This window comes from Cibotium barometz, chromosome 6 (assembly GCF_041138505.1).
Source record: "Cibotium barometz isolate CiBa-2024 chromosome 6, ASM4113850v1, whole genome shotgun sequence".
Lineage (NCBI taxonomy): Eukaryota > Viridiplantae > Streptophyta > Polypodiopsida > Cyatheales > Cibotiaceae > Cibotium > Cibotium barometz.
Window position 1 is genome coordinate 61,423,353 of NC_141051.1, and position 24,599 is coordinate 61,447,951.

Consider the following 24,599-nt stretch of genomic DNA (forward strand, 5'->3'; position numbering starts at 1 on the left):
AAAGAACAAAGACATAATGGAATATGCAAAGCAAAGCCGAGACATGATTGGAATTAAACTTTATTAATATTCATCATCTGTATTACAATGAATATGTTGTATGAATCTCTGGTGTATAATGAGTGCTTGTGGTTGTATATATAGTAATTATAAAGAAGATCTGAAGTGGCATTTACCCATATTGTATCTTCAAGGTGAATCCGCCTAAGGTATTGCCTAAGGTGTGTTAGCACCACTAACACTTGGCACACCCGTTAGGTCGGCTTGGACGGATGGAGCCCAGTTTCCATCGATAAACTAACCAATTCTCCAGAGAAGATGAAGAATGGACATAAGAACCTTCTAGAGTGTCAGCATCTACTTCTGGGTTACCAAGGCCTATGTGATTCCGCGGATTTCTATATTTAACATCCAACATATTGAATGCAGATGAACTTCTTTGTAACCTTTATCCATTTGTATAGAATAAGGAGTATAATTATTCCAAAAGTGAGCTAGAGCCTCTGGACATGCTGGCACTTGAAGCCAAAATTCATCATCCAACTTAAAAGAGTCACTGGCTTCAGCATGCCCCCCAAGGAGTCATTTGGACCTCTCCTACAGATCTTTGTGATGATCTGCTTGCCGCTCCATGGACTGCCTCTCTGTATTCCTCTCCTTTCCTATTCGATCGAGCAGGTCAGGCATAATTTACCAAAAGTTGATTTATTTCTCCCCAATCATGAGGTAAAGGAGTAGAGGCTCTTGTGAGGGTATGGACTAGCTATTGTAAATAATCCTCCTTGTGGGGAAACAACCTTCTTGATTATAACAGATAAGCTGTCCCCCTTTTGTTGTTGAATCCGTTAATGAGTGGCTCATTCTTCATCAAGTTGATTCGCCAATTGGTTAGTGCGAAGTGTCAAACTTTCATTTGCCTTCCTCAGCTACACCAAACCATCAGGCTGATAGGAGTGCATGAAGATGAAGTTGCTCTTGTGCATGCAAAGTGGTGAGCTTCTGGCTCCTTTCCTGAAGTCGAGCTCTGTCAAATCTTCAAAACTTTTCTAGAACCGATCTAATTAGCCCTTGTGAGCCTCCTGTACTTTGATCACATCTACTTCTAGAATAGTCTTCTCTTTTTTTAGCTCCTTAATCTACTTCCGAAGTTCCGGAATGATTTTCCCATGAGTTTGTCCACCTTTGACTAAACTCTTTTGCACCAACTGATTCTCCTTGGCACTCCTTCTTTAATTAGGACTTAAACAAAGTGTCATTTTTCAAATGTGTTGCATCTTGCGCCTCAAATAGCTCCTTTCTCTTGAGAAATCTTTTGCTTGTGTATGTTTAAGCATGGTCCCATGGGTCAGTTTTTGGCTTCCATGGGCGATAACTTTAAGCATGGTCCCATGGGTTAGTTTTTGGCTTCCATGGGGGATACTACATTTCATTTGATCTCATTTCTCTCCTCCCCTTTTGGTTTTTGATGGGGTTTTGCATGTTTTTGTTGATTTTTGAAAGGGGGAATTTTTGTGGTACTACTTGAACTTTGCATGCTTATGCTATTTTGAAACGGAGTACATTTTTCAATTAAACATCAAAATATACACAAAAATAGCCATTGAAACATTTTGACTCTTGATGAGCAACGGAGCCCCATAAAAAAATAAAGCAAAAATAGACCACCAAAATATTATTTTGTATTTTTTTTAGTGGATATAGTTTTTTATATTCTAACCTATTATTGTTATTTAGGGAGTTTAGGGAAAAAGGGTTAGGAGTGATTATTTAGGGAGTTTAGGGAAGAAGGGTCAGGAGAGGGGTGCCCGAGCCCACTCACCCATACACATTGGAACGACCCGGCTGCGGCTCTTTTGGCGTTTTGCATTTCTATTAAATATATATTCTGAGAGTTTTTCAAAGCCTTGGATGTGAGATAGAGAGACAGGGTCGTCGTCGATGGTGATATGGTCGATTGTGAGCCCTTAATTTGACAAGATAAAGAACTGAAATGAAAGCTTTCGTGCTACCCTGCGTTTTCCCAGAAATTTACTCTTACTTCTTTACACCCCTCGCCTTTTTCTGCGTCTGCGCCTTCGAGTGCTAAGCTCTTTCTCTGCCTGGAGACCAAGAAATGGCGTGCTGCCACGTACCCGCTTTGGTGACCCCTCGCTCAGCCCACCCGTCCTTCGTGCGAAGTCTCTCTCCTGTCTTCACAGCTACGTTTCCCACTCAACGGAGGAGGAAGACCCTCGCCCTTGCCCAGGCTCAGCAGCAGCCTCCTGAGGCAGCGTCGGTATGCTCTCTCGTTGTTGATTTACTTTCATTAATCTGCTTGCTGTATCCATACCATCGAACAAGCCAAGCGTCGAGCTGGATTCCTACATCATATTACATATACATTATATGTGTATGTGTCCAAACATACAAAAACGCAAACTGACAGCTTAATCTAGTTCAAACCAGTGTGAACATCACTCCATCTGACTACACAGCAGAGTGAAGCAATCAGCAGGATACATAAGCGGTATCTTGAGTCAATCAGAATCAGTGAGTGGAGCAGTCACGAGCAAGTAACCCTAGCAATCCGTGGATTTTGACGAAGTGCGTTCCTGGATGCCACCTTCAGGGGAAGGCGACACGTGTGGGTTTCACATGCACATAGTTCATTAAATTTTTTTCGAACTCTCAGTGAACATGAATGCATACGAATATCACCACACGATGCGTGTGTGTCCGCACTCAGCGTGCGTCCACCTTAACTCAATTGCAAGCGACCACACCATTCAACCACAGAAAGCAGCTTTTCAGAGTTCTGCAAAGTGGCAGGAGAGGTGAAGGGCATTCTGAGTCAATTTGGCCCACCATTTTGGTTGTGTGCCATAGGATGAGGTATGCATTTGTGAAAAAATGGAGAAATGTAAGTTCTCTCTCTCTCTCTCACCAAGGATTCCCAACAAGTGGTATCAAAGCAAAAGGCTAGAGGCCATGGTGACGGCGGGGGTGTTGTCTGCAGTTGTTGGCTCCATCGCTTTGCGTGCTGCTGCGGTGGCTTTGTTGTCTCTCTGCCCGTCTCCGTCTCCGCTTGCCACATAACTCGAGGCTTAGATCATTCAGCCTCTCATAGGCTGGGTCATAGTTTTAGGACTAGACTAGGTATCTCTACCTTTTCCAAGACAACATATGGCTGTAGGACTTGTACTACCTTTTTGTACATTATAATATACTGAATACTCATCTCTCTCTCTCTCTCTCTCTCTCTCTCTCTCTCTCTCTTCTCTATCTTCTGCTTGCATATTTCTGGATGGTGTTTAGGGTTGAAAGAAGACTCCTAGAGCTTCCGCATGTGACACCCATTCTGCCCACCACATGTGTTTGGTGTTTTGTCTTAAGAGGATAAGTTGGATGGCACTAACTACTCCCTATGGAGTTTTATTGTAAGATCCCCCAAGATCTCCCTAAACACAAGAACAAGATTAGTACCTAATAGAAGGGGTGCAAACTCCTGCACTAATTCTCAGGGTCTCCTAACCCAATATCAGGCTCTCTAACCATGTGGTTAGTGTCAGGTACGTAACATACATGACCTTAGGGGATCTTACAGTTGGGTATAGAGCGAGCCTAAACACGAGAAGTGGAAAAGCAAGGTTTGCATGTCTCATGCATGGTTGCAAGTATGTCGAGAATCCCATACGCCTCCTAGCGACCATAGGATTGGGAGGTGCTTCCCAATGGTTGAGTTTGCCTAAGATCCCTGGTAATGGCAAGACTTCAAGTATTTAGATTCATGCTTCAGGTTTCTATCGGGCAGTGCTCATGTTAGAGAACAATTTTGCTCTAGTAGGGAGTGTTCACCAAGGAAGTTTGTCGAGGGAAGGCTTGTGTATTTGAGAGTACCCAAAAGTTTTACAGTTGGGTATTAGAGCGACACTAAACACGAGAAGTGGAAAAGCAAGGTTTGCATGTCTCATGCATGGTTGGAAGTATGTTGAGAATCCCATACGCCTCCAGGCGACCGTAGGGTACTTCCCAATGGTTGAGTTTGCCTAAGATCTTTGGTAATGGCAAGACTTCAAGTATTTAGATTCATGCAGTTTCACTTGAGGTTTCTATTGGCAGTGCTAATATTAGAGCACAGTTTTACTTTGGTAGGGAGCGTTCGCCAAGGAAGCTTGTCGAGGGAATGCTTGTGTATTTTGAGAGTACCCAAAAGTTCTGAGGTGTTATGGGCATGGATAGCTCCCCCAGGTATGAGGAACATGAATTGCCCAATCTTGTTATGGATATGTAATTGATTAGCTTTCCTACGATAATTATCTCCATGATTTCAGGTTATGCAATTCCATGGGAGTTGAGAGTTATAGAGAGAGAGAGAGAGAGAGAGAGAGAGAGAGAGAGAGAGAGGGGGAGAGAAAGAAGGGTAAAGGGATCTTGCACAGTACATACACCACACTGAGCGGGGCAGAGGTGTAACATACGGAAGCTTCGGGGGAGATCGGTAACTTCAATGCTCATAAATCAGCACACTTTTCACGATGAAAATAACACACAAAACTGAATATAGATGTGTAGAAAATAGAGAGGGGAGAAGAGGTCACAGTATTGGGTCCCGAATACCCTCTTTAGGGCCCCCACCACAGATGGTGTATTTGCTTTTATTAGAATGATGCAAATCTGAAAATAAAAGACTGAACTTGAACCTTCTTGGTCTTCGTGGGAGTATGGGACGTCACGAGGAGGAGATTGGTCGGTACGTCATCCTAGTTAGCTCAGCTCGTGGCTCGGTGGGGACAGCCAAGACTGTGGGCTTGCCCACGGCTGTCATGGTTGGGAGGTGAGTCAGGCCTGCACCCCCTTGCTTGTTTGTTTGTTCGTTTGTTTGCAGGATTCGAGTCTCGAACCAAGAGCGATCACGAGGAGATCCGAGGGGATTTGACATAGTAGTACTCCTCTGGCATCCATTTCGCATTCAATAGCGAATAATTCTTGAATTCCAAGAGAAACTTTCTAACCACCGTCTTTCCTCTTTTTCTCACAGAATGAAACTCAATCTGTTCTGGTTCTTCCACCCCTAGTGGATCCTTCAATATAGATGACATACATGGTTGATCTTCTTGGTATTCTAAAAGGTCCATATACCATTGTTCCCTGACTTTGGCAATCCAAAGATAAAATCCATAGCACTATTCTCCCATAGATCATTCAACGGGTGCAATAATCTTGCTGGTGTTTATCGATCAAACTTGACCTTTTGACAAACCAAATATTCTCGAATCATAAAGTTCAATGTCCTTTTTCTTAGTAGGCCATTTTCCGCCTGGTTTGGACTGATGTAGGGTGTTGTTAGAGGCATAGTCATAGGAAACGGCCGTTTTAGAAACACGTTTCTCCGTTTCAAGACCCCATTCGTTTCCATGGCCGTTTCTCGTTTCCCAAGTGAGATTGTCACAGGAAATGGTTGTTTCCACCCCTAAAAACTCATTTACCTATTTCCATTCCTCGAATGTTTCCATTCCCGCTTCTCGCTTCTGGTGACTATGGTTGGAGGCAATTTTGACTGCCTTCAGGCCATGTCGCACTTCCTCACCAGACTGATGCAGATGGAAAGTGATGGATGAAACTGGATGGAGGTCAGCCCAGTTTCTTGGTTTGTGGGAAATGCATAGAGCGCATGTGTGATGTAACATAGTAGGTTTTTAGCCACTGCGGCTGTACTTTCATTCTTACATCCATTAGAAGAAATAGTTTGCAAAGGAAAGAGGGGGCCGGGGCCCCTTGGTGCTTCCTCGGCGGCATCGCCTATGGGTGGATAAATAAGTGGCTATGGGCGGCTGTGTACGGGCGGTGAAATTTGGTAACTATGGGAGGATCTTGGGCCAAAGGCCAGTTGAAAAAAAAAGGGAAAAAAAAAGAGAGGGGGGCAGGGGTGGTCTTGCCTGTTGGGACCCAACACTGTGTCTATGTATCTGATTCATGTGCTTAAGTTTGATTTTGTTAATTAAATCGCTTCTATCAGACTCTTTGACATTTTGTTTATGGAGTCTGCTAATGCAGTGGACTTGAATGACAGGCTTCACTAAAAACTGATGAAGAAAAAGAAGAGTTGGCCACCAAAGTAAGTTATTTTTTCCCATCTATGGCCAGTTATATCTGTTGGGAGGGTTTTCAAGGGTTGGCTTTTTAGATCAAGCTGTCTCGTATATGAAAAGGTAGTTGACTTCTGTGAGTAGCAAAGGGAGACAAAAGTGTAATCATTTTCTATCAGTTGGCAGCTGCAGAAGCAGAGGCAGAAGCATTAAGGAAGGAACTGGCAGCAAGAAGGGCCAATAGAGATGTGGATCTGGCGAATCTAAAACCGGCCACTCCAGAGAAGAGAATCGATGGAACGGGCTTCAGGGAAACTCTGTTCTCAGGGACAGGAAAAGATTCTGGTAAAGTGCTGTTGTTTTAGTCATGACTGCTCTTTCTTACACTAATTCAAAAACATGTTCTAACAGTAATGCTAACTAAGAGTAAATATTTATTTATAATTATGATTTCCTGCCACCTCACGCTGTAAATTCACCCTTGCATTGTTGTCATCAAAGGCCTTACTTTTTTCTTTTTTTGGCTTACTATTGCATGCTGATTCCAGAGGGACAGGAAAAGAAACCAAATTCCTGGGGCCTCTTGGAGGCAGAATTATTTGTTTCTAAAGGCGCTCCAACAGAAGGCTCATCTTTAGGAGGCCCGGCTATGGAGGATGGGTCCAATGAAATAGTAAAACGCCGTCTTCTTATAGGCCTGGGTATAACTGTAGTGGCTGTGGGGCTGTCCTTTGTAAGTCTTACACCTTTACATGTGCTTTTTTGGCATAGTCTGGCAGGTGAAAGTGAAGTAAGTTTGCTGGTATGATGGTTTGAACTTATGATTCGACTTTTTTCAAGGTGATTAGTTGAAGCTTCCACAAGGGTTGGTAAAGCCACCTAAGCCTCTCTTCTTTTACCTTGGCCCGATTGTTCGTCTGCGTGAACAGCTTAAGCTGATTGAGAAGTCTAGCTTGGGTGAGAGCTGACACCATTTTCACTAAAACAGATTCAACTCTGAGATTAGATGTATGCATTCTAAATATGTTTTTCAAGCCAAAACGAGTTTGAACTTTGCTTGGTTATTTTCAGATGCCAACACTGTGCGTCAACGGCTACAACAGGCGTTGGATCCGACAAATGTTTCTAAAGATACATTTTTGAGGTTCAACTCTTTGCTTCCTCTAGGTGACAGAAACACAGGCTTTGTAAAAGAATCAGACCTTTCAAATGTTGAGAAAGAATTGCATCGGTCAGTGCTGCAGGATGGCTTGAGGGAGCTGACGCAGACAAGGCAGTCTCTTTGACATATAAAATTTTCGACTATCTCAATCAGGTCGAAATCTCAAAGATAACTGCAGCTATTGCAGATGCATGTTTGCTACAAAAGTACACAAATTGTATGTGCAAACTTCTCATTATATGCTGCCAAGGATGATATAAAACTGTGGTAACTCTTTTTGTTTTGGCCTTTGCAGGCAGACTACAACAAGTATTTCGAAGCACTAGGCACACCATCAGCAGCCCAACAGTAAAATCATTGGCTACTCATTCAAATGCATTTCTCTTAGTTTGTAGTCCTTTAAAATAATTACTTTTGCTGCTTTTTAAAGAGTTTCCTCCTGTGCAATTGAAAGGCAACAAAGAGATCGTAAAGTGGTTGTACTGTCTAATGTGTTTTCAATATGAAACAAAGTATGAAAGAATTTAAAGAAAACCTTAAGAGCAACAACTTTGATAGGTCTCTTGTTCTCATACGGCCCTTGTATGTTGACCTTCATCCATAACGTTGTCCTTCTTGTATGCTCTACTTTTCTCCCAGCTGCAGGGTCCTGGATTGTTACCAGCTGAACTTTGCTTACGAGGTTTTTTCTGAGAGATAAAACACATGCACATACCCGCCACCCCTCCCCCCCCCCCCCCCTTCTTGTCCTAACAAAGCACAAACAATGAAAGAAAATTGAAGCTCACAAATACAGGATGCACAGGAACTGAAGGAAGATCATATTCACCAAAAGGTGGTTACAAAGCTGGAGTAGGCAGCACGAGGCACACCATAGGTGTGGCCAAGATCCCAGACTATGCGGAAAATGAGATAATACAACTGAGGGCAGAGCCCATGCTTATATAGCACGCAGAGAGCCGAGTTGGCCAGCATAAAAGAGACCTACTAGAGCATAATGTGGAACATGCCAGAAAAGGTGGCAAGAATGTGAAAAAAATCCAGAAAAACATGGGAAAATTTCCCAGGCTGGGGGAGGTCCTCTAGAGGTGCAGAAACAGTAGGGAAGCACCTAGAACAGTGGAGACGACCCCTCCAACACCTCCTCTTCAGCGGACCAATACCGGCGCGTGGAAGTAAGTGATCCGAAGTTGGTCTGGAAAGCGCCTTGGGCTCCTAATGGATAACATCTGGGAAGGAAAACTCCAGCAACAAAGGTAAGCATTGTAGGCATATGCTCACTTATGGTAGTGCTATGTGTGAATAGGGCTTAACCAAGGGTACTTTTTCCCATGTGGTTTTTCCCCTTGGACATCAAGTGTGAAAGGACACTCTAACATATAATATTTTGTACTTCTATATTATATGGATGTGGCACACATGCAAGGGTTGACTTGCATTTTGTGGATACCACACTCTTGGCTCTCTCTCTCTTTCTCTCTTTTCTGTGTGTGAGCTTCTCTACCCTGCACCTAACCCTAATGTGCAGGTTTGTGTGTGTGAGTGTGTGAGTCCAACACCCAACAATTGGTATCAGAGCTGGGAGCTGGCCCTGAAATTCTGCTTCTGGAAGAAAGCCTGCGAATTTCCGTCGTCAGACTGTGGAATTCCGTCGCCGGACTGTCTGCTTCCGTCCGTCGGTTCCGTCGCTGCATCGTCCGTCCACCAGAAACGAGCGGCACTAGTGGGGAGCCCACCACCACCGCCCTGTCCAGCCGGCGGCGTTAGCGCCCATAGCCGCCGCCCAGCACCGTTTCGTTCCGCCTGACGTCCGTCGTAGCTGCTCCGGTCCACTCACGCCAACGCCGTTCCGTTCCGGCCGACCAGAGTCGCCGCAGCTATTCCGTTACAGCTGCTTAGACTCCCGCCCGAGGCTCACGACTGCCGTCCCGTCCCGGCCGCCGTCGCCCGTTGCTGTTCCGTTCCCACGGTGCCCGCTCCATTCCGGCCCGCAACACCTGCTCTGACCTCCGCACACGGCTAGCCTGTTCCAGGCCCCCCTGCGTCCTCCGTGCTAGCCCACGGCTGCGGCCTCCGCGTGCCTCGTCTCCTTTGTGCCATTTAACTTTTATTTAGGCTAGTTTGCATCTATAACCTTTTTGCTCTAAAGCATAACCAACGAAGATGTATTTCTCTATCTCCTTTGGATCCAACTTGGTTTTCACTCCTTTAGGAAAAACATATGTAATACATCTAACACTTTCACGCCTGCCATTACCGGCTCCCGCCCGTTCGACTTGCCTGCGGCCTCCGACTCCAGCGCCGTGCTCGCTTCCGCCCGCTGTTACCCTCCGCCTAGTTCGACACCTACCCAGCTGCAAAACGATTCCTCGTCGGCTGCCCAACTGCAACGACGACGACTCCTCGTCGGCTGCCCATCCTCACCCTCTGCACGTCAACTCTATTCCCGTGTGTGCTCCTGCTTCACACGTGCTGCGAAAGGTATTCTTCCTGCACATTTTCTTCCAAATACAAATACAGATTTTGCAGCCATTCCAGTGCAGGTCATATGCAGATTTTGCAGACACTTCTGTGCAAGTCAAATTCAAAGGAAAATTGCAGGTGCAATTTGGGGGATTTCTCAATTTGAGGCAAAATTGAAAATTGCAATTTGGGGGTTTTCAAAATTGAGGTCAAAATCAGCAAATTGAACCTCTTTCAATTGCAGAAATTTGGGGCTTTTGTGAAAATTGGCCAATTAGATGCACATTGAAGCGATTGGAGTGCATAAAAATTGGGGATTTTCAAATTGGAGCATGTAATTGGGCATTACAGCTGCGATTTGTCGCGTATGTATACACATTGTGTGTAATTGGACAATTTGGTGCAGGTTTACACTTGCTTTGATTTGCAGGCATACATTTGCACAGGACATTTGGTTGCCTGGCAGTGCACATTGGTGCTTGATTTGCTTGCAGGTATATTTTGTTGACATGGCACAGAATGCTACAGATGTATTTGGTGTGCTCACCCAGGAGGACAAGCTGGATGGATCTAACTACTCCCTCTGGAGTTTCATGATCCGTAATTTGCTGGTAGCCAAAGGGCTTTGGGGCATCGTGTGTGGTGATGACACACGCCCACTTACCATACAGCCAGCCACGCCTCAAATGGGAGGTGCTCAAAGAGCTCCTGATGTAGAACCTGCTCCCACACAAGAGCAGAAGAGATGGGACTCTAGAGATGCACAGGCCATGTCATTGATAGCCCTTTCAGTGAAAAGGACTATTATTCCGCACATTCGTTCTTGCAAGACATCGAAGCTTGCATGGGACACATTGGAAGCAATGTATCAGGTACGCAACAAGGCAAGAGTTGCCTACTTGAAGAGGCAATTGGATCTTCTTTCTATGGATGAGGGTGACTCCATGGCAGATCATCTCACCGAAGTGAAAGATTTGCAGGAACAATTGCTCAACATTGATGAGGTTATCCCAGAGACGGACAGATGGTCACCAACACTCTTCATTCTTTACCGCCTTCCTACTTGGGCTTTCACACCTCTCTCAACCTCTCAATGAGACGAGGTGGTGATCCCGTCACTTTTGAAGAGCTCGTGGGTTTACTCTTGCAGGAAGAGCAAACAAGAGCAAACTTATCGAGCAACCGTGGTGGAGACAAGGCATTTACAGCCAAGAGCTTTAGGCATGGGGGACAACAGTCTAGCAAGGCTGGTCATGGACAGCCCTCTTCTGGTGGTGAAAAGTCTGACAAAGGGGATGCAAACAAGCCCAAAAAGAAGGGCAAATGTCACTACTGCCATAAGCCTGGACACTACATCAGTGAATGTAGGAAGCGGATTGCAAAAGAGAAAAGGAAAGAAGCAGGCAATGCAGTAGCAGACTCTTCTGACGACAAAGCACAGCAATTAGCTAATGTAATCCAGGAAGAGTACACTTTTTTGGTCACATGCACTAGTGACACACCAAGTGCTTTAGACACTGATATGTCTTGCATTGCATCTGACAGACAGAATGCATCATGGTATTTTGATAGTGGTGCTTCGAGCCACATCACTTCATGCAAAGATGTATTTCAGCACTTGGTTTATGCTTCAAATGGCCGCACTGTATCATGTGCAGATCATACCACATATCCAATAAAGGGAATTGGCAATGTCATACTTATTGCAGCCAATGGTGCCAAAATATGTATGAAAAATGTATTGTATGTTCCAGGGATAAAGAAAAATCTGCTCTCCGTCTCAGCCATAAACGACCAAGGTTTAAAGGTTGAATTTGATATGCATCTTCGTACACATCTGCTTTCGCTTTCAAGGGGTAAGCCCAAGCAAACCTGGAGTAGTCATCAATGAATGTGACAAAAGGAAAGATGCCCCCCTATGGATGCTGTCCGCATTGGACCACATACATCACTATGTATGAGCTGTAATTTACTTTCAGCTCTAACAGCTCCATCTTTGGGAAATGGTTTTCGTTGCATCTTTCCCAAAATACACCCCACATACATGTCTTGGTGGAGACTCAAGAGGCGGCATATTATCAACCATATGATGCTTCTGCAAAAGCATCAAACTCTGAAAATTTACATGCCCAAAACGAGCATGCCATAGCTCTGCATCATGCATAGCAGGAGTGTGGGCAGCCACTGTATTTGCATCATAAGTGCGCTTGTCATAGCTGTCCAGCTTATACAAGCCTTTGTATCGTGTTCCAGAAGTGACTTTCATAACCCTTTGATGGGTCTTTTACCAAACACTTCCCGTCTTGAGAATGAGCATTGGTTGCAAGCTATGCAAGCTGAAATTTCTTCTATCATGAAGAACAATACATGGGATCTTGTGGAATTGCCTAAAGGCAAGCATGTCATTAGAACAAAGTGGGTGTACAAAGTCAAAAGAAAGTCTGATGGTACTATTGATAGGTACAAAGCAAGACTTGTGGCTAAAGGCTACTCCCAGAAAAAAGGAATAGATTATGAAGAGACTTTTGCTCCTACTTTGAGAATGACCACAATAAGATCAGTGATTGCATTGGCTGCACATAAAGGATGGATAGTGCATCAATTGGACATCAAAACTGCATTCTTAAATGGGGATTTACAGGAGGAAGTATATGTAAATCAGCCCATTGGTTTTGTAGTTCCTGGTGAGGAACATAAAGTATGCAGGTTACACAAAGCATTGTATGGGTTAAAGCAAGCTCCAACCGATGCCGATATTCTCATAGTCATCTTGTATGTAGATGACATGCTCATCACAGGTACTAGCAAAGCACAAATTTCAGATTTGAAAGCTGATTTGAAAGCTGAATTTGATATGTCAGATTTGGGGCCTTTACACTACTATCTCGGCATACAGTTTATGCATACAGATGATGGCATTGTTATGCAGCAAACTAAGTACATAAAAAGTTTGCTAAAAAGGTTTCACATGGATGAATGTAAGCCCATTTCTACTCCGGTAGAACCAGGTGTACGGCTTACTATGCATGATATTGGAGAGCCTTTTGAGACCGGCATTTACAGCCAGGCAGTGGGATGCCTCATTTACTTGTGTAACACGAGGCCAGACATATCTTTTGGGGTGTCTTTGTTGAGCAAATTCATGCACAGCCCAGGCATAAAGCATTGGCAAGCAGTCAAACGCATTTTTCGTTATCTTAAGGGTATCTTGGATCTTGGTTTGTTCTATCCCATGGGGGCAGCTTGCAGCTTTATGCATACAGTGATTCAGATTGGGCTGGTGATTATGATACCAGGCAATCCACCAGTGAGAATTGTTTTTTTCTTGGCAGTTCATGCATATCTTGGTTGAGTAAAAAGCAACCCATTGTTGCCACATCTACTTGTGAGGCTGAGTACAGGGCAGTCTTTACAGCTACAGTAGATTGTGTATGGTTGAGGAGACTATTGGCTGATCTTCATGAGTGTCAGCAGACACCCACCACCATTCTCACTGATAGCCAGAGTGCTATGGCCGTGGCACGAAATCTAGTATTTCATGCACGTACCAAGCACATAGAGATTCATTATCACTATGTCAGAGAGAGGCTACATGCAGGGGAGATCAGTTTATCTTATTGCCCTACAGAGGATAATGTTGCAGATCTATTCACAAAGGCTTTACCTCGAGAAAAGTTTGAAGCTTCCCGCAAAGCTTTGGGCTTACTCTTATACAGAGAGTGATCTGCTACCTTGTACAGGTTCACACTTCCACTACAGGGGGGATTTGACCACACCAAGGTAAGTATATGCATCTGTATACTCCACTGTCTCCTGACCATATGTAAAGGTGGGTGTTGACCTCCTAACCCACTGTGTTGTGGTGTTAAACACCATCACCTTGGTTTTACCAAGGTTAACAGACAATCCACTGTCCTGTGCAAACGTGTGCAATGCATCCAAATGACGCTACATCCCCTCTGGAGAATCTGAGATCAACACAATATCATCAGCATACAATAACAGTGGAATCCATGTCCCTGCTAGCTGTGCTTCTTTGTCACCCTCCCGCTCTACATAGTCCGAAACCTCATCCACATACATCCCAAATAAGGTGGGACAAAGGGGGCAGCCCTGTTTCACCCCAATAGTGGAGTGAAACATCTCAGATATACCCTGAGTAGTACGTACCTGCCCCACAACTGTCCTGTATAAAGCCATGATTCCCCAAATCAGCTCTGTGGGCACTCCCATCTCCTGTAGTCTGCGCATCAGTCTGGCTCTCGGTACTGTGTCAAAAGCTTTGCGGAAATCCACAAAGCAACAATAAATTCTCCTGCCATATGATCTGCCCTCCTCAATAATAGCTCTGAGTGTCAAGATATGGTCAAGAGTGGAGAAACCTCTCCTAAACCCTGCCTGCCCTGATGCACATATGCCCTCTCTCTCTGCCCATCTACTCAACTCCTGCATCAAGAATAGATGCATATAATCTAGCCAATGTGTGACCAATCATGATGGTACAATAATTCCCAGGAAGCATGGGATCCCCTGACTTGAAGATAGGCACAATCGTGGACATATTCCAAGTCTGAGGAAAACCCTCACACATGGCTCGGTTAAACATCATAGCAATAAGCTCTGCAAGCATATCTCTCGCATGAATAAAGTGCTCTGCTACCAAACCATCATGATCATATGCTCTCCCAGTCCTCATTCTGTCAATAGCTTTCCTTACCATCTCAGCAGTAAAGAAAGCACATGTCTCTGGGCATGGCTCCGATGGGTCTGGCAGGGGTGGCTGTCCTGGTGCTGTGTACAGGGATGCTGCATACTCACCCCAAATCTCTGTGGAGGTAATGGTTGGTGATGGTGAATGCTCATGGAATAGTCTCCATGCCTCGCCTGAGTCTTGACTCATAAATAACTGATACAAATCCCTCTTCTTCTGTCGCACTAGGCGCCGGAAGGTAATCCATGACTGTCTGTGAGTGGTAACACCCTTGAGCACCTCTCTCTGTAATCTGATCCTCATCTCTCTACACTCCTCAACATACCAGCTGTTCTGGGGCATGTTCCCAGATCGTCTCCGTGTAGGCTGACTATGGGGATATGCCTCTGATGCTGCAGCATGAAGCGTCTCTATCAATATCTGAGTGAGCTCATCTAATGGCCGTTCCGGCTCCTTGGCACATAAGCATCAGGGAGTCAACTTTCAGCCAGGGAGAGGGAAGCGCCAGCTGCAATAATAATGAGATAAAAAGAAAGAGAGAGCCAAGTAGCCGTGGGAGAGGTTGGTGGAAAGGGGGTGAAGGGATAGGAACACATGGCACCCTCCTTTTAATGAAGGTGGGCACCTCTATAAGGTGCCCCCTCTTTAAAGAGTCCCACACGTGGGCTTTAATGGGATAAAAGGGTGCTCAAGGCTTGGACAAGCCATACCTTGGTCCATGGTCACCATGAAACTCATTTCGGTGGCCTTGAACCTCGTTTCACGTTTCGGTGTTGAAACGTTTCGTGCGCATCACTAAAACCATTTCGTTTCATGTGGAACAAAAAGTTGCGATTTTTTCCATGGTTTAACCTCCTCTATATTTTTAAGCCTTTCACTTCCCTTCTTTTATGTCTCTTGCCCTCCTTTCTTTAATGGTGACATTATAGCAATATATTTGCATATTGTCATGCACATATCGTTTCGATCTACCGTTTCTTTGTGCACCTATCCACATTTGAAACGTTTCATTCCAAAATAGATCGTTTCGACAATGAAATGTTTCAGCAATGAAACATTTCGTGTGGTGACCTTGCCTTGGTCCTTGGGCCCTGGGCATTGGCCTATGGCCGAACTTAAAAGAATGTGAACTGCTCGGGTTATAAAGTCTTAGAGAAATAAACAAAGGTTTAAATGAATACCTACTGCTTGTTCACATGCCACAAACCATGTCAGAATACAGGGCATTCGCACGGTTCATGGATGGACGTCCCCTGCCCGTGAATTGGACACTTCATAGCAGGTAGTCACATGAAAACAAGTCATGCGAAAATAGTTTCAAGTAGGCAAAGATGCGTGCATATGCATCATGCAATGGATATGTCTCCCGTTCCTGGAACTTGTGAATAGCAGGTCTCCCGAGCACAGAACTGGCGTAGTGGGAAGCATGAACTGGGATCCCTAATAGTGGGTTCTACGTCCTGGCCACACTATGGGTGACACGAGGCCTAGCCTCTCGTAGGTGACGCGAGTCATGGCCTCAGTATGGGCGACACGAAGCTCCTTGGTCTCCCGTACCTTGGCATGAAATAGGAGAAGACCACTTGGGTGGGCAAATGGTGACTCTCTCTCTCTCTCTTATCAGCATTCCATGAGCTTTGAGTCGCAAAAGAAGAAAATCTAGGAGTCTAAATTGTGAGGGAGAGGGCAAGGTAGTGCAATACCACGCATTATGTATTCTCCACGCATATGCAGAGTAGCATTACGATATTGGACTAATAAGCACCTGGATCAAAAACCATCTTTAGAAAGAGTAGTCAACAGGGTATCCCATCTCTAGGGGTGCTAAACCTGAATGCCCTCCAAGGATTGCAGAAAGGTTAAAAATTATTTGTGCTCTGCCCAATTTGGTGGAGGGCTCAAACATTTTTATCCACTACCACCGCAGCAATATTGTTGATTAAGTTTGTCCTTACAGTGTTTATGTTGTCCAAACCACAAAATAAGCAGTTGATGTTGTTGACGTGTGTGTTAATATAGATGCCGAGGTCTCAGGGGACTCAACTGCTTGTCGCAAGTGGTGCCCAATCACTGAGAGAAGATTGTGGAACTCTTTGAGGCCTTGACAATGGTGCAAAGCTGACATGGGCTGGAAATCCGATCAAGCATGTTATTTCAGCGAGGAACCGTTTGGAGCAACAAGAGAGGCTATTGGCCAGTCTAGATACCAGGGCCAAACTCATCAAGGAAAGGAAGGAGACATCGTAAGGTAAAGGTCAAAGGATTTGTATTACACAAATCTTAATTTCTTAATATAAACAAATACACCGAAAGATGGGGACCCTTCTTTGGATTTTAGGATCCAATCAACTGTGCTGTATCTCTCTCTCTAGTAAATACTCCGCATTCATTGCAACGTTGACTCAATGTTCCGTGCTTGACAAGAAGGTAGAGGTATAAACATCTCTGTTCTCGATAGTCCATGACTTGGGCAAGCGGACTGAAACCTTGTTGGAAGAGGCAATGGCATTGGCCTCGTATCTCATAGTATATTAGAGATCTGAAGAGATGTGCTTTACTGACTTTGTCTCCAGTGTGGTACATACTCTGCATGTTTGTTTTTTCCTGGAAATGCCCTATGTCCTCCGTGTCTGTATCCGCAGCTGATGTGAAGCTAGTCTCAACTCACTGGTCATCACCCACATGGCGGGTGACATGTGTCTGGCTAAGATACTTAGGTTTCTCAATGAATCCATTATTGGAAACCCTAAGGAAGTGCTCTTTGTATAAGTGAAGCTTCATGGTAAGCTCTTTGGGATTTAGACCAGTCCTACTAGTGTGTAGTTGAACAAGATCTGTGCAAATGATATGGTTAATCTCATGCGTGGTGAGATCTAGAAGCAGGGCATCCAAGTTGTATTGGAAAGGGGAGAGACGGTCTGTCTACAAGCTTGTGCGACAAGAATCAATGGGAAACACGGAGTACCAAGCCCGATTTTGCCCTTGCTCTGCCATTAGTCTCGAGGACTCCAATGCTTGATGTGGAAGATGGTCTCTACCCAAAGTAGATCATGTATGTAAGTAACTGTTCAGAAGACAGCCTTCAGCATCAACGGCAGACTCTACAAGAACAATCATGTGCTGTTTCCGTTGCATGGACTTAAAACCAGGGTCATGCCGAGAACATAATCAGCTATAATCTCTCTATCCTCCTTGTTAGGCCCTCTTACCTGGAAACCCTAGAAGAGTCGAGTAAACTTGCACACAAAACCAAGAGAGAGAACACCCGTCAAATCCAAGATCAACGACGGCGATGAATTGTGGCCAATGACTCACCACCCAGCCACAGGCTTCTGTCTGGATTCACCCCTGAGCCTGAGGTGTGATTGCCCTAAGTTAGCCATACATGACAACATGTCCTAGCATCCCATACCACTAATCACTAGCCCGCCTGCAGCATGCTTTGGCTTAGAGGTCCTGCTGCACAACCTAGCATCTAGGGTAAGTGGAGAGAATCATGGGCTCCTAATCCTCTCATTAGCAAAAAATAAGTTGTATTAGCAGCTAAGCAGATTCTTGTACTGGCCTATTTAATGGCACCATTCTCTATGTTAATCATCTAAGTATTTCTATCAATTTGTCTACTGCTTTAGTCATGTTGTTTTATCGCTTACGTTCTCTCTGCTCCATGCCATAGCCATGGTGTTTGATTTATCTTGATTTCTTGAATTGGTATCAGAGCACTCTGTGCCTGGCTCCGTGACCTTGCCCGTGTGTGCTAGTGAGTGCTCGCCATCTGGCTTCTCTGCCAGCTATCCGTCCGCCTCTGTGCGCTTCTGGCAGCTCTGTTCCTTGCCGTGGGACTGCCCTTGTTCGGGCTTCGCTACCTTGCGCCTCCGGCATCTTCCTCTTGCTGCCCAGCGCCACTGCCTCCTGCTTGGTGGCTCTGTCCCCCGTAGCCATAGTTGCAAAAAAACGCGTTTCAAACTTTAGGCTACTCGTTTGAAACGTGCAAACGTTTCAAACGTTTGAAACGCGTTTTTTTGCTGGGCCAGTTTTTTTTTATGATAGAAAACGTACGATGCAGTATCTCCTGGCATTTCAGTTTTGAAAGTGACGCTTGAAAGAGACGTTTCCAGCCTTTGAAGTCTTCCAGGTTTGCTTGCACCCCTACCTACGCACCAGTCCTTCTCCCCCGGCCCCTACGCACCGTAGGTAACAGGTTTGTACTAACCCTAAATCCTGATTTTTTCTGATTTTGGACCAAATTTCAGATTTGAAATTTGGGCATTTTTTGCCAGGTTGCCTACATTGGTGCATGCACACCTTGCCTACGCACCAAGCCTACTCCTCCGGCCCCTACGCACCCTGCTTCTCAGGTTTTTAATAACCCTAAATGCTGATTTTTTCTGATTTTGGACCAAATTTCAGATTTGAAATTTGGGCATTTCTTGCCAGGTTGCCCAAATTTCTTCATTCATTCATCATGCCTCGGGCTAAGGATGCCATGTGGAACCACGTAACTCCTGTGAGCAGATATGGGGGTTCAGGCACAGAAAGGTGGAAATGCAATTTTTGTGCCAAAGTGTCAGGTGGGTCTATTATTAGGGTAAAGGCCCATTTTACAGGAGTAAGAGGGGAAGGCATTGGCCCTTGCAGTCAAGTACCAAGAGAGGTTGTAGCGTCTCTTCAGCAATGGAAGAGAGAACATGAAGCAGCAAAGGGAATTCAGCCTATTGATGATGATGTACAGGATACAGATTCTGTAGGTGATGTGTCCAAAAGAGCTAGGACAGAGGATGATTTGCAGAGTCAAGCAGGTGGGTCTAGCTCCATTCCTGTAGCCCACAGATCTTCATTGCCCACCGTGCCTTCTCTAAAGAGGGCAGGCATTAAAGCAGGCATACAAAAGCAAGCTGTCAAGGAGGCCACACGTGATTTTAGCATTAAACTGTAGATTTTAGCATTAAACTGTACCAAACATAAATTTATGGACACCCCCCTAAAAAAAACCTGGAAAAAACACCTGAAAAAAAATTTGAAAAAAACTTTTAAAAAACTTTTGGAAATTTGTTTGAAACGTTTTTGAAACGTTTCAAACACGTTTCAAAAACGCGTTTCAAAAAACGTGTGGCAACTATGCCCGTAGCCTCTTAGCTGGACAACCCCCTTTCTGTGGTCTCTTCGGGAGCAGCCCGATCACTGTGGTCTCTCCATGTTGCGCCACTTCACAGCCATCTAGCAGCTCCAGTTCGGTGCTGCTTCTGTTGGTTGTCGTCAGCCCCTACCTGCCGTTCTGGCACCCACAATGTTGCAGTTCTAGCAGAATGCAGCCAAGGATGTTTTGCTGACTACTGCCACAGAGAACATGATCATCAGGAGCAAAGCAAAACCAATGCAGCAAATCAACACAATCAAGAAGGTCAATTTGAGGCTTTTTTTAATTTTCTGCAAATCAAGCTTAATTGAGAAATCAATCATAATTACTTCATTAAAATCACAGTTGAAAGTGCAAACCTAGCGTTAGAGGGTTGCTGCATCTTGCTACACCATCATCAACCCCCATGTTTGGAAACCCTAATTTTGGGGGGTGCTCTTTTTTTGCTAGGGATTAGACACTGGCATTGGAAACTCTTCTCTGTTGAGACCTTCCCAGACTCATAGCTTATAATGGCCACCCACATGTTCATTGAGAAATTTGATGGGGAAAGTTTCCACACTTTGGTTGACTAAACTAAAATTTAGTCTCATGAGAGAAGGCCTCTGGCCTTTCATTGAAGGGATGAGAAGATGCAACTCAGAAGGCTTAGAAGCTCAGAGATCAAAGAGCCTTTGGCCTCATAGCCCTTGGCCTCTCTGATAACTTTATACACCATATAGCATATCTCCTAACCTCCAAAGAAGCCTATGAGAATTTGAACAAGCTCTTCGGGACTTAGGCAAGAAACTCCAAAGTTTCTTTGCAAATAGAGTTCTATGGACTCACAATGCAAACACATGAGAGTTTTGATGCTCATGTGAACAGGATGAAGTCTCTAATGAACCAGCTTGTAGGACTTAACAGCAAATGTGGCCCTAGCAATACTGATAAAGTAAGTGTTTAAAGAGCACTACAGCAACCTCATCACCACACTAAAGAACCTGTCCAATCTCACCTTGGAAGGGGTCATAGCCTCCTTCAGTGAAGAAGAAAGGAAGATCAAGAACAGAGAAGCAAGGGGAGATAGCTCCTTCTTCACAAAGAAGAGTTAAAAAGGTAAAAAATGCTCCATATGTGGCAAGAACAGCCATGCCGATAAAGATTGTTATAAAAAGAATCCTTGTAAGCACTGTGGCAAAAATAACCATGATGAAAAGGATTGTTATCACAAAAAGGCACAAGCTAATGTTTCATATGAGGAAGACGTGTCGTGCGCAAAGAAGACACAACCTTTGTAGAGTAAGTGAAGTCTTGGGCCTTTTAAATGCCTCAACAAATGTAATGACTTGTGTCACTATTTGGTCCCTTCACTAGTCTTGATCAGTGTGTTGGGGCAAGCCCATACATAGAACAGAACCAAGGTGAAAAAGGGGATTTTCCAGAGAAGAAAGCTGAGCATTCACTAGCAAACTTTGGCCTACAAGATGGCTACAGAGCATGAGCAACATAGGGATTTCATGTAATAATGTGTCTTATAAGGTTTATAAGTCAATAGGTTCACACATCATTAAAGTGTGGCTGGATTTATTATAATTTTGGGCATGGATACTAGACAAAACGAGGCGCCTAGCATAAACTTGGGCAACAAAAGAAAAGCTGAAAAGTAGGTATATTGGGCATACCAGCTACTTTTGGCGAAAAGGAAAAGCACAAAGCCAAAAGTAGGGGCTGGTCGCCTGTCTAAAAGCAAGGTAGGGGTGGGGCTATGATCATCATCCGGGAAGGGCCTGGAACGTCAGCAGATTTTCCTCTCCCCTTGCGCCGGCCGTACTGCGTTGATTGTGCGCTGGCCGTACAGCAGTCAGGCAGAGATCTTTCCCTTGTGTTGGCCGTACAGCAGCCGCAAGTAAGTACAGTTGGTGGCCCTCCTTGCGCTGGCCGTACATGACAGCTTCCAGCAGGCAGTCGACTTGTTTTCAGAATTTATGTACGCTGGTCATACATAGGCCATACAACACTTTTTCTCCTCGGTGCAGCTATTGCAGCAAGAGCTGGTCGCATAAACAGTCTCTCTCTCTCTCTCTCTCTCCGTACAACAACAGTACAGCTGCAGTTCCATCAGCCACTCGTGTCGGTTCTCAGCTGCTGTTTCACTCACAGATTTGGCCATACAACGGGTGATGTTTGGGCTTTTTCGTAGACTGTTTTGATACAGGTTTTGGACAGTTTTCAAGGCTGTTGTGCCTTTGTATCTGGGTAGATATCTGGACAAAAGTCTTGCTGACGCTTTGTGGAAAATCCGGTGTTTTTTGCACCCGCACCTTGGTTTGTTGTAAAAGCTTCTACTTTGAATAAAGAAGTACCTACGGGGGGCCGACCGTTCCGGCTTAGTGCTGTGTTTTGGTTTTGTTTGTGGTTCTTCCGCTATGTTTCAAAGCTCTGTTTGGTATTTGAAGTGTCTGTCTATTTTTTCGGGTCCCTGATCGGTTACAACTTGACTACTAGCAACTCTACTCCAAGGACAATATGAGACAACTTCTATTGAAAACTGTGTCATAGGCATAGATTAATCCGGATGAAGTGTTTACTAGGATAATGCTTGAGGGGGAGTGTTGGAGAACAAGCCTTTCCAAGTACAAAGTACAAAGTTAGGTGAACCCACTCTTGTAAAAGAGACTAGATAAAAGCATTAAGTAAAAAGGCTAGAAGTCAAAGAGCATTTACCTTTGCATAAATCAAGGAGCATCTAGGGGAGGTGGAGAGAATCATGGGCACCTAATCCTCTCATTAGCAAAAAGTAAGCTGTATTAGCAGCTAAGCAAATTCTTGTACTAGCCTATTTAATGGCACCATTCTCTCTATGTTAATAGTCTAATCATTTGTGTCATTTTGTCTATTGCTTTAGTTGTGCTGTTTAATCTCTTGCTCTTTCTCTGTTACATGCCATAGCCATGGTATTTGACTCCAAGCCACCTTAGCTTGATTTCTTCACTGTTCATAACTCTAGGCATATTCACACCTCATCCTTGCCAGCCGTGGCCATACAGGTCCCACACTCTGCTAAACCCTAAACATAACCTTAGGTTAGCACACGCCCTAACCTTTGGGTAACTAACCCTTGGTTAGCAAACCCATGGACGGGATGTAACATTATCTCCCCCTTTTTTTATATTCAAGTCCTCGTGAATCTAGGTAGGAAATAACAAACTCTAAGCCTAACCTCGAATTCGTTCCCAACCATAGCATCCGTTGTATATCATATGGAGAGTGGTGTCTGAACACCAGGACCTCCTGGGACACCTTTTACTCTCTTTAGGAGAGTTTTTTACATGTGAACCGGCCCTAGCACCATGTTAGCCTAGGGCTAGAAGTGGGTGACAATATCAAGGAGCCGTCCGTCAGACAGCATCCCCCAGCATCCACACTCACGCAATCGCCCTCTCTTGGCATTTGGGAGACGAGCCCACTCGCTGCCCGGGGTAACACCGAGCGGGAATGAAAAGATCATGTGCCTGTCTGAGGTAGCCGCTGGGGAGTGATGGAAAGTCACGCAAACTCGGAGGGGGAGGGGAGCTCGCATCCGTCTCCAAAAGGATTGGCTGTATGAAGTGACATGACCTGTGCGCTTGGATTTCCTATGCATCCTCAAATCGGAGGGGTCTAACTCAGTCATGACGGCCAGGCTTGTGTTGGAGTCATACATCTGGACCTCTCCAGGCATTAAAGTCACCCAAAAGGAGAATGTCTCCTTACCAGGATAACTCCACTATGTTAGCAAAAAGGGAGGCATAGGGTGAAGGGCCATTCTGCATTAATGCCTGAGCATAATTGGAGGCCTGCAAGTAGCAAACTGCGATTTGTTCGCTGGCAAGTAAAGGCGAACCTACATTAATCTGCCCTTGTCAACCCTCCTGACCACCGAAAGGATGGCGCATAGGTGAAGTTTGAATAAGACTGCTACTCTATCAGAGGTTCTAGTCACTCCCCTGTAGCCTCGTAGGCTACCTCCCAAACGAATCTGGACACCTCTAGCAACTCTCTCTGTGGACTCTGATGTCAGCATGGCTCATTATGAATTCGACTGGTCACTTGTATTGAAAAGTGAATTGTGTGTGTAGATGTAAACGTGTTCTCTCAAGATTAATGGTGTATTGCAAGCTCTTACTGTCCTCTCTTGTGCAGGCTTGAGTTTCTGAAGTTTAGTTTGCGGTCAGTGCAGGTTCTCTCTCTCTCTCTCTTCAAGTGTATCAAGCTATTCACTTTTAGATGCTTTGTACTCATTAGGCGCCGTTAGAAAACAATTTGTTTGTATGAGGATCATACAATCCTTTACAATTTGAGAGAAGTGATTAAAGCTTGTATGAGGATCATATTTTGCAGTAGTGTTCTTGAAGTTTGGCTTTAATCTACCACTTCCACGAATCTACAGGTTGCTCGAGAAAATCTCGACTTATTCTTGTCAGTTATGCCTCAAGAAGCTCTAGAGGCAGCAAATAACAACCTGAAGGTATCAACACAATTCATGATATTGAGGGACACCAACAATTAGAATCGTAATTGACAAAGACATGTTTCATCATGATTTGACAGCTTGTGGACAAACCAATCATGCTGCAATATCTGCAGTCAGGGCTGGAGTGATCCTGTTTCAGGCCTGCTCATCAGAGTTTGTATTATCTATACAAGAAGGGATGTGATATCTGGGGTATAAGTTTTTGGATTGTCTATATATCGTTCCCTCTCCAAAATTTCTCTGTATCCAATGTGCCACTTGTGCCCCTTCCCTTTCCATATTATATGTGGTGGGTAGATAGCAAGATTTGTAAAACTTCCTATTCAGGTTTCAGATAATATCATTTGCACATTGCTTAATTAATTAATACAACCTACAGCGCCAACAAACCAAAGTTCCTTTCATTTATGGCACGGTGGATGTTAACTTATGGTTTCTCATCCACAGGAAGATGGTATGTGCAATAGTTGATGTAACATGCTTACCATTCCACAGCATGGTGTGCGCACATGCACACACACACACACACACACACAAAATGTGTGCATGCAGGCACACGGACAATG

The 24,599-nt window shown here is 44.6% G+C and overlaps 1 protein-coding gene across 4 annotated transcripts; it reads left to right on the top strand.

Annotated features, from left to right (window-relative positions):
• The first annotated feature begins 1,943 nt into the window (after positions 1-1,943).
• LOC147637941 (uncharacterized) lies at positions 1,944-24,396 on the top strand. Of its 4 annotated transcripts, none has more exons than XM_086799784.1 (11): positions 1,944-2,266; positions 6,050-6,094; positions 6,245-6,410; positions 6,614-6,798; positions 6,914-7,022; positions 7,137-7,209; positions 7,302-7,380; positions 7,523-7,575; positions 23,703-23,739; positions 23,950-24,027; positions 24,111-24,396. In XM_086799784.1, exons 1-11 carry the CDS (start codon positions 2,114-2,116, stop codon positions 24,159-24,161), a joined length of 1,029 nt encoding a protein of 342 aa, XP_086655910.1. In that variant the 5' UTR covers positions 1,944-2,113; the 3' UTR covers positions 24,162-24,396. The 4 variants fall into 4 exon arrangements, with proteins under 4 accessions (XP_086655910.1, XP_086655912.1, XP_086655911.1 ...); XM_086799783.1 differs by having other exon boundaries at positions 1,947-2,275; XM_086799785.1 differs by lacking the exon at positions 23,703-23,739 and having other exon boundaries at positions 1,945-2,275.
• The last annotated feature ends 203 nt before the right edge of the window (positions 24,397-24,599 follow it).

Excerpts from the sequence above, each read along its gene's own strand:
- LOC147637941 (XM_086799783.1), top strand. The coding sequence starts at position 2,114 with ATGGCGTGCTGCCACGTACCCGCTTTGGTGACCCCTCGCTCAGCCCAC. Across the intron at positions 7,576-23,702 it reads ACACCATCAGCAGCCCAACA|GCTTGAGTTTCTGAAGTTTA; the intron begins GTAAAATCATTG and ends TCTCTTGTGCAG. Across the intron at positions 23,740-23,949 it reads TTAGTTTGCGGTCAGTGCAG|GTTGCTCGAGAAAATCTCGA; the intron begins GTTCTCTCTCTC and ends ACGAATCTACAG.